The sequence below is a fragment of the Pelecanus crispus genome, chromosome 11, assembly GCF_030463565.1.
Source record: "Pelecanus crispus isolate bPelCri1 chromosome 11, bPelCri1.pri, whole genome shotgun sequence".
Taxonomy (NCBI): Eukaryota; Metazoa; Chordata; class Aves; order Pelecaniformes; family Pelecanidae; genus Pelecanus; species Pelecanus crispus.
The window spans coordinates 31,900,258-31,918,334 of NC_134653.1; the positions used below are offsets into that span (position 1 = coordinate 31,900,258).

Genomic DNA, 18,077 nt, shown 5'->3' on the forward strand with positions numbered 1-18,077 from the left:
CTGTCGGCTCTGGGAACTTGATGAGCCAGTAGCTAGAGCACAAATGTGTGTGGCATCTACTGTGCACTACCTTAGTACTTTCTGGACGCTTAGTGCTTTCATGCAAGCTAATGTCCTCCATTCCTAGATTCCTCACAGTTAACCTCTTGTGTGATCACTTCCCAAATGTATTAATATGAATTATCTAGTGTATTGTGATCATGCACCTTAATTTATGGCACAAGAAGCTGCTTGTTCTCTAGTTATCATGGGACGCTCCCCCCAAGAAATAGAATGTCTAATGTAAAAATTATGTGAAATCCTAATATACTTTTTAGTATATAAAAAGGAAAATCACAGTCTTTGTGTTAGCAGGTTACATCCAACCTTTCTGCTAAGGCTACAGAATATTCCTCATTGTATAATGTGTGCTGGAAAATACAAGTGAAAAAAGCAACGGCCCTGAAAATGTCTGTGTTGAGTCCAGTGAATCTCCTGAAGAGGTTTTCATGGACATTTGCTTGTTTTCATAATGCTAGATGCAGGCTGAACAGATTTTCACACAAACAGGGCACAACATATTGTCATTCTGACCTGCAAGAATCTGGCAGTTTTGGCTTGTGGCCCTTCTTGGCAAGTGTCAGTCACATTGAACACCTTTTGCTTCTTCGCTTAGTTTAATTCTTCCCTTCCCTGGGCATTATGAAAAACTGTATCTTGCAGACATTGTAAGTAATTGGAATGGCTGTAAAGATTTAATATTTTAAATTTGAAAACAACTGATTTTTAATCTTCCATTTAGGAGTGTTTGTTTGGTTTGGGTTTTGTTTTTAAAAAAGTGGAAAAAAAATAAAGAAAATTATTCTCTCCCCTGAGAATTCAAATAGCCTTTTGCATCTAAAATTTTTCAAAGTGCACAGCATTATGCTTTATATAAATTCTTTTAAATGCAAGAGGGTTGTACTGTATAGTTTATCTGAACTATTTCTTAGAGAAAATATGAAAGACTTCTCATTTCATTTCTTCTAGTTTTCCTCACAGAAATAGTATAACAAATAAGCAGTTCTTAGAAATCCTTATTTGCTGATAGAAATTTGAAGAAACTATAGTACAAATCTATTGCATTCAGTACACTGGTTATATTGAGTGTTGTTAAAAGTATTTTTAATCTTATAGCCATATCAAGTCACCTAATAGAATTGTGGCCTTCAATCGTGACAAACTTTCTGACTACCAAATTGGACAGAACTAAACGCTAGGGAATTGATATATCCCCCCTGCCCCTTCTGTAAACGATTTGGTAGTGAAGATCTGTTCAACATAATAAAACAAACTCATAGGCAAAAGAATATGCAGCTTGAGGTAAGAACTGGTCACATCATGAATGTGCTTTGTGAACATGATTATACTGAAAGCTTTTTGTGTTCTATTTGGTATTTTAATTTGGAAAGGATTAAGTGCAGTTGTGTGTCTTGTTGCTTCAGGTTGGTGGAACAAAAGCTGGAGTTGTGCGTTTCTTGGGAGAAACTGACTTTGCTAAAGGAGAATGGTGTGGAGTAGAACTGGATGAACCTCTGGGAAAGAATGATGGAGCTGTTGCTGGAACAAGGTTAGTCTATCATCAGATAGCAGCCGCCTTCAAGATTTTGCATGTCTATATTCTGGTTTGGCTTTTTAATATCTTACATGAAACTTTATATCAAGGGAAGTAGTTAGGCTGTAAACCTGACTGTCTGCTGCTGGTAGTTGGGGGGGTCGTTAGACAGCGACTTGAATTTTAGGATGCCTACGCATCTCTGAAAGTCTGCATCAACCCCACATTCATGGGATTAGTTGATCTCTCCTACTCCCGTGTGAGTTTTATTCATAGACTGGTAATGGAAAACACAATTTCCTGCTTTTTGAATGTCTGCTTGGTTTCTCAGCTTGGAATGAATGCTCAGTTAAGAAAATATCTCTGGGTTTCTAATAGCTGAACTTAAGGGAAATCTTCCTGCATCACAGGAACTGAAAGCTCCTATACCAATAGTTGCCTCATTGTAAAGACTGGGAACAGTGTAGCTGCTTCCTCCAATAAGTCGCACTTAGAAAGCGTTAATTCACATTACAATTCAACTTACTTTCTCATTTGGTATAAAGGAACAGTCTTTTAACTCATTAAAAAGAGGTTCTACAAGGATTGTGCCACCTTAAAATAGGTGATCACAACTTAAAATTTTAAGTGGCTTTTGTTTATATATAACCAAAGATACATGTTCTGTATAATCCAATATGCATACATGTATAGGTATGTATGTAGTAAAATATAAACCTACTTGATTTAATTAAAATCTTATTTTTATTTTTAACTCTGCTATTACATTTGTTGCTGGCAGCTCAGAGGAATGTATCGAAGAGGAAAGCTATGCATGTTAAACTTTGAATCTGAGTGGAATTTTTAGGAAACAGCTCTAACTCAAGAGTTTGCTTTGTTGAATTTCTGAAGTCTGATATAATCATGCTGTTTCAGTCTCTAAGTCCCCTTTCCAAATCTAGTGTTAATAAAAAAATGCAATCTGATATAGATTAGATTGTCACCAGCTGTAACCCTGTCCTTTAATACTTTTAGACTATTGATCTAGAATTCTTTGTGAAGCCAGACCATGGGTCTGAAAAGACAGAAGTTAATTTACTACTCTCATCTGTCTACTTTTTTTAAAGGTATTTTCAGTGTCAGCCAAAATATGGTTTGTTTGCTCCAGTCCACAAAGTTACGAAGATTGGATTCCCGTCAACCACACCAGCGAAAGCAAAGACAACTGTGCGAAAAGTGGTTGCGACTCCCACAGCCCTGAAACGTAGCCCAAGTGCATCTTCCCTGAGCTCTCTCAGTTCTGTGGCATCTTCAGTAAGCAGCAAGCCAAGCCGTACAGGACTAGTAAGCTTCTTTTTCTATTGCATGCTTTACGTTCCCAAGCAGGAATCCACGTGGCACTTGCCTGTGGTCTACTTGCATAAATTGAGAATAGAACAAGTCTTGGACAAAGTACAGTACACGTTTAATTGTGCTCTCTTTTTCATTCAAAGCATGCATGAAGGAAGGAAATCTTAGCTAGCCCTGAAGAGTAGCTGAATATTTGAATATTTAAGCTTACACAGCTAATTCAGGCTAACTGAGTTATTGCAGTAAGAAAGGGGCTTGTGATGGCAACAAAATGAGAAGGCATCAATGTTTCCTGACTGGAATCTCCATTTAGTTGTTCATTTTCCTAGCACTGCCTCTGTCACATGGGGTTTGTGGCTGAGGATCTGATATGCACTAAGGCTTCTGTAGATCAAACCTGTTTTATTAAGCAGGAAGCTTCAAATTGTCTAAAATGTAAAAGGTTTTCTTTTACTGTTAAAGAGATGAGTCAGCTGAGAAATACAGAAGTAGCAATTCTCAAGTGTTTGCTGACAAGAAGCCTCTTTCTTTTAGATTTGGTTTTAATCCTATGAATTCATAAAGGCTAAATGTTGCAAAGTATGGTGGCTCAGGTGAATTCTAACACAGTACTAATTCCACTTAATACACTTACTATGGATCCTTTTAAAGTTGCTCTGTTACATAAATGTCCTAATCTTGGGTTGCAGCAGTAAAATGGAAATCTTCTGGGAAAGCTGAATTTTAAAACGTCTCTCTTTTAAGGCAATTAAAAGCATAGAAATAATTGGTTTTTTCCACGGTCACCCTAGATTTTTCCTTTTTTTTTTTTAAACCAAAAGTACATAAATACATCTAATTAGAAAGAGATCACTCCCACTGATCTGGAACTGGTTAGCTGGCATACTGTCCTACTGACCAGCAGGTGCAGAACAGAGAGGTGACTTACTGTTGTCCTTCAAAACTGAAGCAGATTACAAGCGAACAGAGGTCAACAGTTGGTCAGGGCAACAGGGTTAATACCTTATCACAAAGCACGTAAGGTATTTTTGTTTGGCACAAACAGTGGGACTTTATTACTTAATCCATCCTGGAAGTTGCACTTCCAGCTGCAGAGTGCCCCCTAGTTTGAAATCCTTGCGCTAACATACGGTGCTACCGCGGCTTCAGGGCAGGCTTCATGAGCGGACAGTGAAGCATTAATATGGGCCTCTACGTTTTATTCCATATGCTATGATACTCTAAGCAACAAGAGTATGGTTACACATTGTGAATGCCTACAATATACTTGGTTATTTTGCCTCTGTGCTGTGCCTCAGGGCTTTTGCATGTTTTGGGCTGTAAAATACAAAGCTTCTGTAATCCATTATTTCTGGAATCAAAATTCCAGCTTTCTTCCAACTCCTTTTCTCAGGCAAGATGAACATTTGGTTACCGTCCAAGTTAAAAGGACTGTCAAAATAATTCTGCCACTTTTTCTTTAAAAGTTAAGCTGCTGAAGAAACAAGATTTCCTGAAATCGGTTTTGACACAGCAGACTTTTCACGCTTCAATTTCTAGGAAAATTATGACTTATCTGGAAATCGCTGGACTCATTATATAGTCTTCTCAATTATTCAGGGCTGTTGCTGTTTTCTTCTTCCTGTGTGAAAAAAGCAATTGTCAAAGTAGGTGATCTAATGATTTAAGAGGGCTGTCTGATGCAATTTGTATTTATTTCCAAGTCTGAAGGAAGTTGATGTTTCTCTGAAATCTTTTGGAATCGGGAATTAAGCCAAGTTTGATTTGAAGAGCTAGAATTCTTACAAAGCAACACATTCTGGAATAAGATACCTTTTAGAAACTGAGAGGATCTGAAACAACTAATCTAAGCATCAAAGTGGAAGATGGTTTATTCTATCGCGTACCTTTTCAGTCACTTGATACAGCATTTGCAGTGGATTGTAGACATATCATTCAAGGCTGTGAGTAGACAAGTTAGAGATGTTGTGTAGCAATCATGGTAACAGAAGGGGAAGTGTGTTTTTGTGGTGACAGAAGAATACGTCTGTGTTATGCTTTCTGTTGGGGATGTTGTCCAATGCTAGCATTCCAGGCTGTATATGGCAACTATTCTTCAACATTTTGATCTCTGAAAGGATCATGGGACAAACATGCTCCTATTCTTGAGCAATACTATTAGAGAGCCCTAAAGGTTAACATGACAGAAGAGCAAGCCTTCATGTATTGGGTTTTGTTTTAAATAAGGCTTTAACTGAGATGTCGTTCTTATTTAATACTTAGACAAATTTCTGAGCTGTTAAGCTTAAAGTTGGTTTTTATAAGCTGTACTGGATTTTTTTTCGGTCCAGTTTTTGCTGTTTTCACAACTATTGCTCACTTTTACTGCATAATTTCAGTTTGTTTACTTTCCCTTCTAGCTCAAAAACTCTTGAGAAAGTAGAAGACAGGGTCATGCTGAATTTTCACTGACACTGGTTCCATTCAATGGAGCAGAGATCATGCAAGGTCAAGGAAAACCCTAAGGTTCATTTTAGCTATAGTTCTCCAGACAGGTTCATTTTTATCTATACTCTTTAAGTTTAATCTTTCAGATATTTTTTCCAGAAGTAATTTAATTCCAAGTGGTATAAACATATCTTTTAATCAGATGCCAACTGTTCTTCTTCACAAGGTTTTAGCTGTAAGGCTGGCTTTTTGGGTCAAGGTAAATGCTCTTCATCCTGGATGTTTTTGTTGCCATAGTAGAGGTGCCAAATGCTAGTTGGAGTTCCAAAAGCTTTTGATAGAGCATTTGGAAGTGTTATACTGTTGCTGGTGACCCAAGGTGATGACTTGATAACTGGAGGCACAATGTTTTGAACTTGCTAAAAGGCTTGCTTTCTTTTTTTAATGCAAAAAGATGCTTAGAAACATAATGAGCTAGCCTTTGTGTGAGTCTACTAAGCACACCTTCGATTGAGGCCAGTCTTTTGTTTTCACTTCAGCCCTTCTGTCTCCTACACACTAACTGCTGATTGCTACAAAGTAGTCTTACTACACATGTATGGCCATTGTTAAATTCTAGAAATTGAAGTAATTTAAATGTAAAAGGAGAAGGTACTGTAGGTAACGGAAATCATTTGCTTTACTAACCCAATGTTTGTAGAGTCTGGAGATATCCCTTGTTTTCACTCGATACAGAATGATTTTTTTAATGTATTCACTTTGTGAAGTTGACAGAAACATCCTCCCGGTATGCAAGAAAAATTTCTGGTACCACAGCCCTGCAGGAGGCACTGAAGGAGAAGCAGCAACACATTGAACAGCTCCTGGCAGAAAGGGACCTGGAGAGGGCAGAAGTTGCAAAAGCAACCAGTCATGTAGGGGAAATACAGCAGGAATTAGCACTTGTTCGCGATGGACATGATCGGGTAAGAGCGGTATTTCTGTTCTTAAAATAGAGGTGTTAATACAGTTGACTTAATTTCCAAAATTGTGTTTTCTTATTGAAAAGATCTGGGAGTAAGAGGTGGTGTTCTAAAACTAAAGTAGTCCATATCTGTGAGATCTTCCTTGTGGGAGCTTTGGCTTGACGAGATAGCAAATCTACTTCATTTAACTCATTTTTGTTGAACTTCTTTACACATCTCTACAATCTTTTATTATATACGTATTTGAATATGATAGCATTCCTGTCCTGTGGCCCATCACTTTACCAAATTGTGATTACTGAGGTATAGATACACAACTTGGAAAAAATTCATGTATTGCCCAACGTAGCAGATTTTGTTCTTATTCCTCTTGCTGATTAGCATGTACTGGAGATGGAAGCAAAAATGGACCAGCTACGAGCTATGGTGGAGGCTGCTGATAGGGAGAAAGTGGAGCTTCTCAATCAGCTTGAGGAAGAGAAAAGGTAACCCAAAACCATCTTCATTAGTATAACTCTGTTAAAAACAAACTTTGCATTAAAAGCAAATGCTGTGGTGACTTTCAAATTTGAAACAAATTTTGAATAATGCAGATATGGGCAATTACTGTATAAAATCATATTGCAGTTTCTTAAAATCACTACTAAAAAAACACCCTCTCTTAAATTTGGGGAGGGACAGCCAGAGAAATGGACTTGCTTAGAGGCTATAACTATTGTTTATAGCTGAATTTCATGCAACTCATTCCTTTTAATATTGCTTTCTGTTATGAAGGATTTTATTCCTACTCATATGAAATTAATGGCTCATATCTGACCTTCCTGAAACACTCTTCTTCCACTTCCAAATGAAAATTTTGGTAATCTCATTTCCTGACAATGCTGGATTAGGAATTTACAGTTTAGTTCTCTTGTGAATAATTTATTAATATTAGTCATGTGATTCTAGGTAGGGTCTGTCTTTTACAGGGAAATCATTAAAGCCATTAATTTTAATGCTTTTTCTAATTCCTTTTCATAACCATTTGAGGAAAGGAACTGAGATTACCAAATAGGTGAGGTGAGGTTAGGAAAGGAAATAACCTGATAAATTGTTGGGTCAAGGTTAGGTGAGTAAATAATCTGATAAATTGTTTTGGTGGATTTGGAATACTTTTGAAAAGCAAGAGTCTATTTAGAAACCCATTGTGAGTCTGTCCTGTAGGCTTGTGTGTGCCCCTGAAATCAGTCAGATGTCAACGTGTCTGAAAGGCCTGCCTAAAACGAGAAATCACAGATGAGAAAATGCAATGGTAAACCCTGGGCAATTCATTTACAATTTTTATGCTGCCTTTTTATGGGACCCACTCTAACTGAATTTTCAAAACAAGCAGTAGACATAGGTCTGGAATTATTTATATATTCTCTACAAAGTAATGCAGTGGGTTTTTAAATTTTAAAAAAAGAAAAAAAAAACCCACAAAACAAAACAGCTTTGCAGCACCTCCAGTAGCCTGGCTGTGGACCTACTTACGCTGAGTGCCAGGTCAGTGGGGGTCTGTTTTACCGCAATCCTCCATGGCCTTGAGCTCACCTTCAGCGTGTTGCTAGGCAGCATGACAGTGCCGCTCTGCGCCTGCTGACCATTCACCAAAGTGACATCCTACAGCCAGGAAAACATTTCATGGTTTTGGCACTGTAATATTTGTCCTTCCTCCTAACCACTCGAGGCTTATTTTCTTTGAAAGTCCTCTGTAATATGTATTCAAGTCAGTCTCAGCAGTGACTCTAAGTCAAATAATCTTTAATCCTCTGTTTCCCAAAGCACATTGGTGACACCCACTTCCAGTAATAAGTTCTTATTGTCCTTTTATTTTAGACATCCATCACTTGTAACTCTCTTTGATGCAATGATTTCTACATCTGTCAGCTAAGCTGCGGGCACCAGCAATGTGTGTAATTCAAAGGAAAGAAGACATGCTTGTCTCTTCCTTTGCAACATCTTACAGTGTTGAAAGGATCAAGGGGAAAAGGAGGAGATCTGGCCCTTGTTCATTGGGGTACACCAGAGGTGGCGGGGGAGAAATAACATTTTACAAATTTTACTTTAAGTCAGATATTAGCTTCTCACCTCTGTCTTCTCATTCTAAGGCTCCTGTATGGGCAAGGCAAGTCCATGTTCTTGCCTGTGCTCCCATTCTGCATCTTGCACTTCATCTTGACACCCAACATATGTTTGACTATGCTAAAGTTTTGATGCAAGGTGACCAGCAAAGGCCTGTGGGTATCCTGGATGTGTCCTAACTTTCTGACTGTTTCTTAGGTGAATGGTAGAATATACAGAATGTGAGATCAAACTGTTCATTTGGGTCACATCTTTTGAGGACATGTAGAAGGGTGAAAGAGTGAGAGAATCAATGATGACTTGAAGGCTTTCTTTTTAACTCATCCAAAAATGCAACAAAAGACTTTATGGAGCTGCAGGAAGACTGATGCCTTACTTTGTCAGTGGTTGTGTTTTAAAGAAAGCAGCTTTCCTTCTCTCTGATGCTTCCTGTGAGAGATTTCTCCTTAATGTTTCTCACAGTTTGCTGGTACAATCAGAATGTCGTCTCTGTAGTTCTGATTTCCGCTGAAAAGTGAGCTTGAAAGCATTTTCTTTCAAAGTTGACTGAATTTTAATGAATTGTCCTCACAGGAAAGTTGAAGACCTTCAGTTCCGTGTGGAAGAAGAATCCATTACCAAAGGAGACCTAGAGGTAAAATATCTCCAGCTTTGTAAACAGGATATATAGTAGGACACAGAAATGCAATCAGTTCAGATTAAATGTACTGTTTTCTAGAAGAGAAAGGCAGGCGTGATTAATAGATGCAATACTGGTCCAAGCATATGCAAAGCACATGAAAATGATTCCCAGTACTGTAGTCCTTGAGGAAGCTAACAGTCCTGAAACTACAGGATTGCACCCTTAATTCAGTTACACACGTTAGCAAGGGTTGTACTGTGGAATGGCTGTAGTTGTTTAGACTAATTAAATTAATTCATAGAAAACTCTTATCTTTTGATATTTTACACTATTTTATATTATATCTTACTAATGTTTCTGAAATTCCTTAAAAGTAACCACCAACAAAAAATCATTCATGAAATTGCAAGTTAATGTTTATGCCTTTTGAAAATTAATATTGAAGACTAGTCCTGTTTGTCTTCTATCTTTTTTTTTTTAATAATCCCTGTACTTTCCTTTGGGAAGATTGATTAACAAAGAATGTTTTGTCCTGAGAGTATTGTACACAAAATCTAAACAGCAAGTAATGTGTGCAATTTTTATCTTTCTACTGTTTGTATAACTACAATGTTGCGCTAAAACACAGTATGTTATTACACAATCGGAATAGGAAACATTTAATGAAGGATTACTCTCAGATATTTGCACACTGCCAATTTTTATCCCAAATTTCAAATTAAAAAGCAGGATAGTTTTTACTTGTTCTACTCTTGTTGTCTAATCAGAAAAATACTAGAACTTCTTGCACAGCATGAAGTACAAACTTAATTAACTTGTGTTCCTGTGAACCATTTATGATTAAAGTGCTAGCCTTATGAAAATTATTCATTTCATATAACATTTCTTTTATTTTAGTCTTCCATTCATTCTAAGATACCTATCTAGATTCTTCATAAAATGCTCCTTTTATTGTTTAGTCCATGGAAAATTTTAATTTTTTATTTTTTGTTAAATCAGTCAATAGTCATGGCAAACCATCTTAAAGACTCTGGTTTGTCAAGCTGCATAACTTCGAGTTTAAACTGAATTCAAAATAATGAAATGTATCCTGTTGTTTGTATTGGAATGATAGTGCTACATCTGCAGGTGAAATATTTTTGTTTGTTTGTTTTTTAATTTTACTGATAGCGAAAGAGGCAGATTTCGGAAGACCCAGAAAATGTAAGAGGGCACTTAAATGTGCAGAGACATCCCATGTTAACAGATTGTGTGCAGAAAATGCTTATACTTATTCACTAACTGCATAATCTGTTATTGAAACATTGACTCTAGTATTTGTGTGCATGTTGCTTTCAGAGCAATTACAACATTTATTGAAAAGAATGTGTGTAATGACTAAACATTGTAATCCCCATTAACTGAAGAGAGGGCGAGTGTGTCATTAGAATTCTGTAGGGTCAAAAACTCTGCAACTAATTGAAGAGTATAGGAGCTTGTAGAAAATGGCTGTCCAGCATCTCGAAGTATCTTTTATTTAAATGTAGGATTTTAGTTGCTTTCTTCACAAAATCCTGCATGCTTTCCTATGAGCTCCTACTGCTGTTCAACAGATGCAGTATGCAATTAGCCGATTAATTTTTCTGAGGAAAAAAATCGGTATGTTCCCCACCTCCCCTTATTTGTTTCTTTTTTTTGGCATGAAATGCTAAGGGGAGAGATGATTAAAAACATCTGAAGAATTAGTGTGCAAAGCTGTCTGATTTTACTGTATCTTCATGTAGCTTCTCTTTGAATTATGTAGGAAAAATATATGTTACTGGATAACAGAAATTGCCTTAGAAGACATTTAAGCAGCCCTCTTGCTTCCATAGCTCAGAATAGTGGAATTTAAAAGCCCTCTCTTCGATTGGACTCAGGAAAATTTATCCCAGGCTGCCTCCTCTGCTGCATCCCCAGCCGAGACAGGAAGTTCTCAAGACTAAAACTGGTTTCCTGCTGTGCATTCTTAGGTGTTCCTTTTGCGAAGCTACTTCAGCGATCTGGGTCTCCTCTATTCTTCCAATCAGGCTCACGGTGTGTTAGAAGTAAATCTGCATGTGCCCTTCCTTTCTCTTGTTTTGTGCACTCCTTGTTTAATCCTATCTTTACTCCTGATTTCCCTATTCTGATTTTTCCATAAAAATGGACGTCTTCACTCTCTAACGGAGAGAAGTGTGTGATCACTTAGTTTCTAGGCTAACGCTTCATGATCTCAGTCGTGTTCCGTGATTGTTACCCCAGCATGAAGGGACTGAAGGTTGTCTTGCCCCGGTTCTAGAATGATTATCAGCATTTATAGCTTCAGCACAATTTCACGGTTTGACCTACAGATGGAGAACTTAATAGTAAGGTTTATTTTGAAGTGAAAGAGTAGCTAGAATACACAAGTGCTGGAAATAGCTGATAACTAGTCTCTGAAGTTTATTTGAGTGGAATTCTTTAAGGTTCAAGGCAGAGTAAGGCTCGTCCCATTTCCCTATCACTCTTAATCTAACTGCGAAGCTTTGGAGAAGGTGAAGATGCTTCCTTTGTTGTTGATTTCCCACCCCCCGCCCCTTTTCTGTTTTTCTTTCCCATCCAAGTTAAGGTTTACAATCAAATTATTTTCTTCTTTTTGTAGTACTCTGCTATTCTCAGTTTACTGTGCTCTCGGTTTCCTCAAAAAGAAACATAATCATTTAGACATTTCTCTCTAGATGATCAAGAGAGAAATTTGAGTGATTCAAAATTTTGCAGTGATTTTTACCTCAGGGAAACTGCAGCCTGTCCCTTGGAAACCAGATTTGTTTAAAGGATAATCCCTCATGCCCTAAATGGGGAAAAAGGCATCCAGCAAAGATCTCTGAATTTTGGGGTTTTGGGTTTGCTTTTTTTTAATCTTTTATTTCCATTTTGGTAGGATTTTAACTTATTTCCCTTTGTAATATATAAGATGGTATTAAAGAAAACCTCAGTAAACAGTGATGGAATATAGGATCTTTGCAGTAGTAAAGCAATGTCTATAAAATAAATGATCAAAGGTTTGGGTTTTATGTAGTATAGCAAAACTTAAGATAGCATATTTTGCAAAGTCATGCGGGGGGAATTCTGCAACTATCCGGTTTGGGGGTTCTTGGTTTTTAATAGATCCCATTGGTGAATTAGAGCAAGGAAGGTATGAACACTCAATTTTTAAAAATAGATTACTTTTCAGACTTACAATTTTGTGGCTCAGAACTAATACTAACCTGTCTCAGAGAGAGGACTGAATTATAGCCGCTTACAAAACATTGTTACTTCCCTTTAGAATATTTAGTTCCATTTTCAAGGGCTGTGGGAGGCAAAAACAGTAATCTGTGTTCTCATGGGTGGGTTTTTTGCCATATACACTGAAGATCTTCCACTGATAGAGAAACAAATCTGCTACGGAATTTCAAAAAAATGGACAAATCTAAGAAGCAACTTGTAGCACTTGTGGGTTTTAGTATTTTGGACCTAGTAACTACATAATAAAACAGCCAACTGTTTTCAGCTGGGAAAATGTTAAAAAAATTAAACCGCCAGATGTCTGCATGCTTTTGGGAAAGAAGATAACTTGATGCTGTCAGAAGGAATACTTGGAGGAGAACAGGCCTGAAGCAAAACAAGAGGCTCATCCCCGTCCCACTTGCTCTGCCGAGAATACATAAGATCTTTAACTGCTGTGGCTGGTTGGAGGCAGTACTAATCAGCTTGTCACTCTATAAATAACACAGTTCTGGAGGGATTTTAAAATATCATATTACAAAGATCAGAGAAGCAGCAGTGTCCTGCCAGCCGTGCACACGCTGCTGTGCTGTGGCTTTGGCAGCAGCGTGGCTTCGGAATTACTCGCACGTCTTCCTGCCTTTTCGGATTCTTTCAATCCGGTGTTCAGTGGGTAGCTGTTCAGGTTGCAGGACTCTCTTCTGTTAGTAGTAGTTCATAGGGTTTGGGGGTTGCTGTGTTCTGCAGTGAATTAACTGCAGCAGTTAAGGTGTGTGGAGAACATTCATCAAGACTGATGCAGCTTCTTCGGTTAATAAACGCATCTTAGCCTACCCGGCAGAACTTCATTCGGTCTTCTTCTGGACATCCGCCTTACTCTTGATGTGGGCAAGCCCTGAAAAGCTGTTCTTTTTGGAAAAGACACTGCGAAGCAACAACAGACTTTCAGAATCCTTTTAATTTGGATTGTTTAGTAAATTTATACTAACAGTGACCTGTCAAGATTGACACAGTACTCAAATTTTGGCACTTCAGAAATAAGCACGGCACCTGGTTCTTACCTCTTTATATTTCTTTGTTCTGTTTTCCTCCACCCCCCGGCCCCTTTTCCCCACTTCAGAGGTGCAGGTCAGATTTGAACTAGCTGCTGGACTTACCTGCATCTCTCAAACTTCAAGCTCTCTTGCGGGCCTCTGGGAGTATCTGGGTATCAAGCCAGAATATCTGACATCGTGTGTTCTTGCTAAAAAGTCTACCTCTTTGTAAGCAAAAGGCAGGAGGTGCCTGCTCACTTAGTTTCATCTGCTTCCTGCTTCTCTTTAGGAACCTATTAGAATTACAAAGATCTTACCTTTTTTTTTTTTTTTCCTTACTTCCACATCTTGTTCAATCTATTTAGACTTCAGTAACTATAGAGCAACCAGACTGATGTACTTTTTTACCTGGTTTTGGAGAATCTTACTTGTTGCTTGCTTCCTTCCTGAAAGAGGAGGAGGGGGAGAAACTAGGAGGGTTCTGCAGACAACCATTTTTCTTTCTATTTCTATACAAATAATTCATGACATAGTGACAAATGAACCTTAATGTTCCCAGGCCTTGGCCAAAACGATTTTTATGGCTGAGACTTGAGATACAGCTACTATTTAAAAAAAAAAAGTTACAAAGTTTTGATTTACCACCTGAGCTTCAGTGGTGAATTTTTGTCCCGTGGTTAGTAACTAAATGATATATAAAATAAGCCCAATACATTAAAGAAAAAAGTTAGTGGAATGACAAGGAAAAGGGACTTATCATCCTGTTAGAACAGGTATAGATATATATATACACATATATTTTTTTGCATAACTATTCTAATTTGTGCTGAAAACTTCATGTACTGATAAATAACTTCTACTTGGCTGCATGAAACTTTTTTGTTCATATTTCTTCGTTTGTGATTTTTTATTTACTTTTTTTTTTTTTTTACACATCAATCCATTTACACTTTCAGTCCATCTTTCTCATCCATAGCATTTCCCTGTTCATTTTATCCACTGCATCTTCTCTGCTCATCATTGGTAGAAGATTCTGGCAGCACGGCCTGCATGTGGCTCCCTCCTCTTGTGCTGGCATGTGATGGTGGCACCGTTGTGTTCTCTTCCTTTCCCTTTTTACTAACAGACGCAGACCAAACTGGAGCATGCCCGCATTAAGGAGCTTGAACAGAGCCTGCTTTTTGAAAAGAACAAAGCTGACAAACTCCAGAGGGAGTTAGAAGACACTAGGGTAATGGTTTTCACTATTTAAATAACAAGACTGATTTGTGTTGTGGAAGATTTCTGATGACACAGTCCGCTGGGTGTAACACGTGCTGAAACATATCCTTGCTCCTGCCATGATCAGTACCTGCTATAGATGTAGCTGGAACACTTTTTAAAAATTAGCATTAATTTTGAGCTTCAGTGTTGTGTGTGTGTATGCCTCTATATGTACACTCATTTCTTCAGAAGAATTCAGGTAAGATGTCTTAAAACTGCAAAATTAATACTTGAATCCAAGTCAAAAGTAGCAAATGGGACTGTGAATTGACATAAAGGAATCGTAGAATGTTCAGTCGTTCATTTTTAGAACTAGCAAAGTTCATTAAATCCAAAAGAAGTAAGATCAACTGTGCCAATGCTTTTAACACAAACTTAGTATTAGGGGCTTGGTTTCTGAGGTCTTAAATAGTTGTTGTACTACTTGCTTTGCTAAATCATGGTTTGCAGTGGCTTTTTAGTTCTCTTTTTCCACCCATGACATAAGCTTTTCATGGATATCCCAGTAGCATTAGTAATACTGTTGCCTGTCAAAACATTACTGGACATACTTTGTCCCAGGTCAGAAGTTCAGGAGATGTCAGTTCTTAAGGATAGAGATATTCATGCTCACACATGCAGCTTTTCTTGAAGTTAAGGTAGGGATGAATATTATAAAACCAAGAATGTACTCTATAATACGTACTTTTGAAAAGCAATGGCAGGTAAGTAATATCTTTATCAGGATGTTGGTATAATAAGGAGGTTGAAACAGTAACTTCCTAATTAGAAATAATTGTGGTAGCTTTGCATGCTTTTCCATACCACAAGCTGCTTCAACAGTCAGTGAAAAGCTCAGGTAATGTGAGGACAATTTTTCAGAGGGATCAATGGAGTGGATATACAAGGAGTTTCAAAGGGTCTGTAGGCTAAAAATGTATTTGTATTTTTCTCTGACAGTCTCATGGTTGGCATGAGATGAATTTGGAAGCAATTATTTTAACAAATAAAGACCTTGGGGTTCTCCTTTCTTTTTCAGTCTGCTTTAAAATGGTTCTGAGAAACATTTTGTTAAACATTGATAATATACATAAACATAGTTTGTAAGTTGTTTAGCAAGTTGTTATTTCTAGATAACTTCAGAAAAATGAATTTAAATAATTTCCTATCCTTCAGAAAGGATATAATACGCACGTAAGAGACGTGGACGTTTTCTTTTTTTTGAAGCAATAATTTATCCATAAATGAAACAACAGTTGGTCTTATTTCACAGCCTTCCATATAAAAGCAGCATTTGCTTTTACTTAATGTTTCTTTAGAATTTCCATAGAAGTAGGAGTTGACAATGAAACTCAAAGGTATTCTAATCCAAAATGCTGGTAAGAATACGCTAATGATGTTAGTTTGCAACACTTGGTAGTTTCTTTTCAGTGAGGCCTAAGTGTCTTTATATTAAACATATCTTTTATAATTCTTTCTTCTTTTTTTTAAAATGCTGTTAATCGTAGGTGGCCACGGTATCAGAAAAATCGCGCATCATGGAACTAGAAAGAGATCTAGCATTGCGGGTGAAGGAAGTAGCTGAGCTTCGAGGGAGATTAGAGTCTAGTAAACACATTGATGATGTGGACACTTCTCTTTCGTTGTTACAAGAAATAAGTTCTTTGCAAGAAAGAATGGCAGCAGTTAGCAAGGAACATCAGAGTGAGATGAATTCACTGAAAGAGAAGTTTGGAATTAGTGAAGAAGCATTGCAGAAAGAGATCAAATCACTTTCAGCTTCAAATGAGAGACTGGCAAAAGAAAATGAATCCTTGAAAACTAAGCTTGATCATGCCAACAAGGAGAATTCAGATGTAATAGAGCTGTGGAAATCGAAGCTGGAATCTGCAATTGCCTCCCATCAGCAAGCAATGGAAGAGCTAAAAGTTTCTTTCGGCAAAGGTGTAGGGGCTCAGACAGCAGAATTTGCAGAGTTAAAGACTCAGATTGAGAAGATTAAATTAGACTATGAAAATGAAATGTCAAATTTAAAACTGAAGCAGGAAAATGAAAAATCTCATCATTTAAAAGAGATTGAATCACTGAAAGCAAAACTGTTGGCAGTCACAGAGGAGAAAGAGCAAAACCTGGAAAGCCTGAAGACCAAACTGGAAAGTGTGGAAGATCAACATCTAGTAGAAATGGAAGACACTTTAAACAAATTACAGGAAGCTGAAATAAAGGTAAAGGAGCTAGAGGTACTGCAAGCCAAGTACAATGAACAAACCAAAGTTATTGATAGTCTTACACCACAGATCAAAGCTGCTGAAGAAAAGCTTTTGGACCTTGCTGCACTTCAGAAAGCCAATTCTGAAGGTAAATTGGAAATCCAGAAACTTAGCAAGCAGCTTGAGGCCGCTGAGAAACAAATTCAGAATTTAGAGACTGAAAAGGTTGATGGAAGTAGCAAGGTTTGTATCAACATCCATCCTTTTATTTTTACTTTGTTTTTATTTTACATTTGTACAGTTCTAATCTGCTGTAGCAAATACATCACAGAAAAAACTAGTTGTATTGAATGCGTATCTTAGTACCATCTGAGAAGGTTTAGAGAAAGTGTTAACTGGGTCACATCTCTCAAAAGGTTTCTAGTGCTTGGTCTGCACTAAGAAAAATAAACTAATTCTTTCTGCATTTTGTTGCTGCGGGCTTCAGCATGCCTCTGCTGAAAGCTTTGTGTTATGGAGAAGTTAGTTTGTTAGCTTATTTGGGAGAAGAAGCCACACATCTTAAATTTTTAACCTTTGCTCATAGAGGTATTCTGATAAAGTGACTTGGGGCTCAGTGGGGAAATGTTTCCTCTGTACCTTCACTGCCTTGCCTCTCATCAAACAAGATGATGGAAGAGGCTATTAAAAACAAAAGAAAGCAAAAAGGATCCTGGTGGAGCTTTTCTTTAAGACGAGGGTAGGCAGTGACGTTGTTAGGCACTGTTTCACAGCATTTTTGAAGCACAGACTGCAATATGATATACCTTAGCAAGATTTTTCTTGGTTTTGAATGAAATGTCTCTCTGAAGTTGATAGCATGCCATTCAGTACTTGGAAGTTGTTCTGCCACTGCAGCTAGGAATAAAAGTGCTGAGATACCATTTCATTTTAGGGGTTCCTCCAAATCCCCAGTCTATGCATGACCTGACAAGATAGAGCTCTAATTGTAAGAGTAGTGGAAAAGTAACTGGAAGTAGCTTTCTTAAACCCTTCACAGATGGTTCCAAGATACTAGATTTTGGTGGACCTTTGACTCTTATTTTTGAGGTGACACTGGGTTTCTGCACTACCCCTTGGTGTGGTACAGAGCCTTTTGAAAAATTACATCCCCATATGTGTATTGGTCTGAATAGCTGGTTGAAAAATGCTAAAATTTATCAGATAAAAAAGTTAAAACAATAAAGAACCAAAACTACTAATTCAACTGATGCTTTAACATTGGAAATTTTTAATGTACTCAGAAATGTCTGCCATTAAATAATGTTTTCACCATTAATTCCAAGA

General features: G+C 37.5%; 1 protein-coding gene across 1 annotated transcript in view; it reads left to right on the forward strand.

The window, feature by feature from the left end:
* The window catches only part of CLIP1 (CAP-Gly domain containing linker protein 1), a 59,619-nt gene that overhangs the window by 13,216 nt on the left and 28,326 nt on the right, over window positions 1–18,077 (forward strand). The window contains exons 3-10 of the mRNA XM_075718516.1: window positions 1,464–1,588; window positions 2,680–2,896; window positions 6,097–6,294; window positions 6,676–6,779; window positions 8,971–9,031; window positions 10,190–10,222; window positions 14,426–14,530; window positions 16,050–16,994. Of these exons, the coding sequence (XP_075574631.1) occupies window positions 1,464–1,588; window positions 2,680–2,896; window positions 6,097–6,294; window positions 6,676–6,779; window positions 8,971–9,031; window positions 10,190–10,222; window positions 14,426–14,530; window positions 16,050–16,994 (1,788 nt within the window). The remainder of the gene's footprint in view (window positions 1–1,463; window positions 1,589–2,679; window positions 2,897–6,096; window positions 6,295–6,675; window positions 6,780–8,970; window positions 9,032–10,189; window positions 10,223–14,425; window positions 14,531–16,049; window positions 16,995–18,077) is intronic.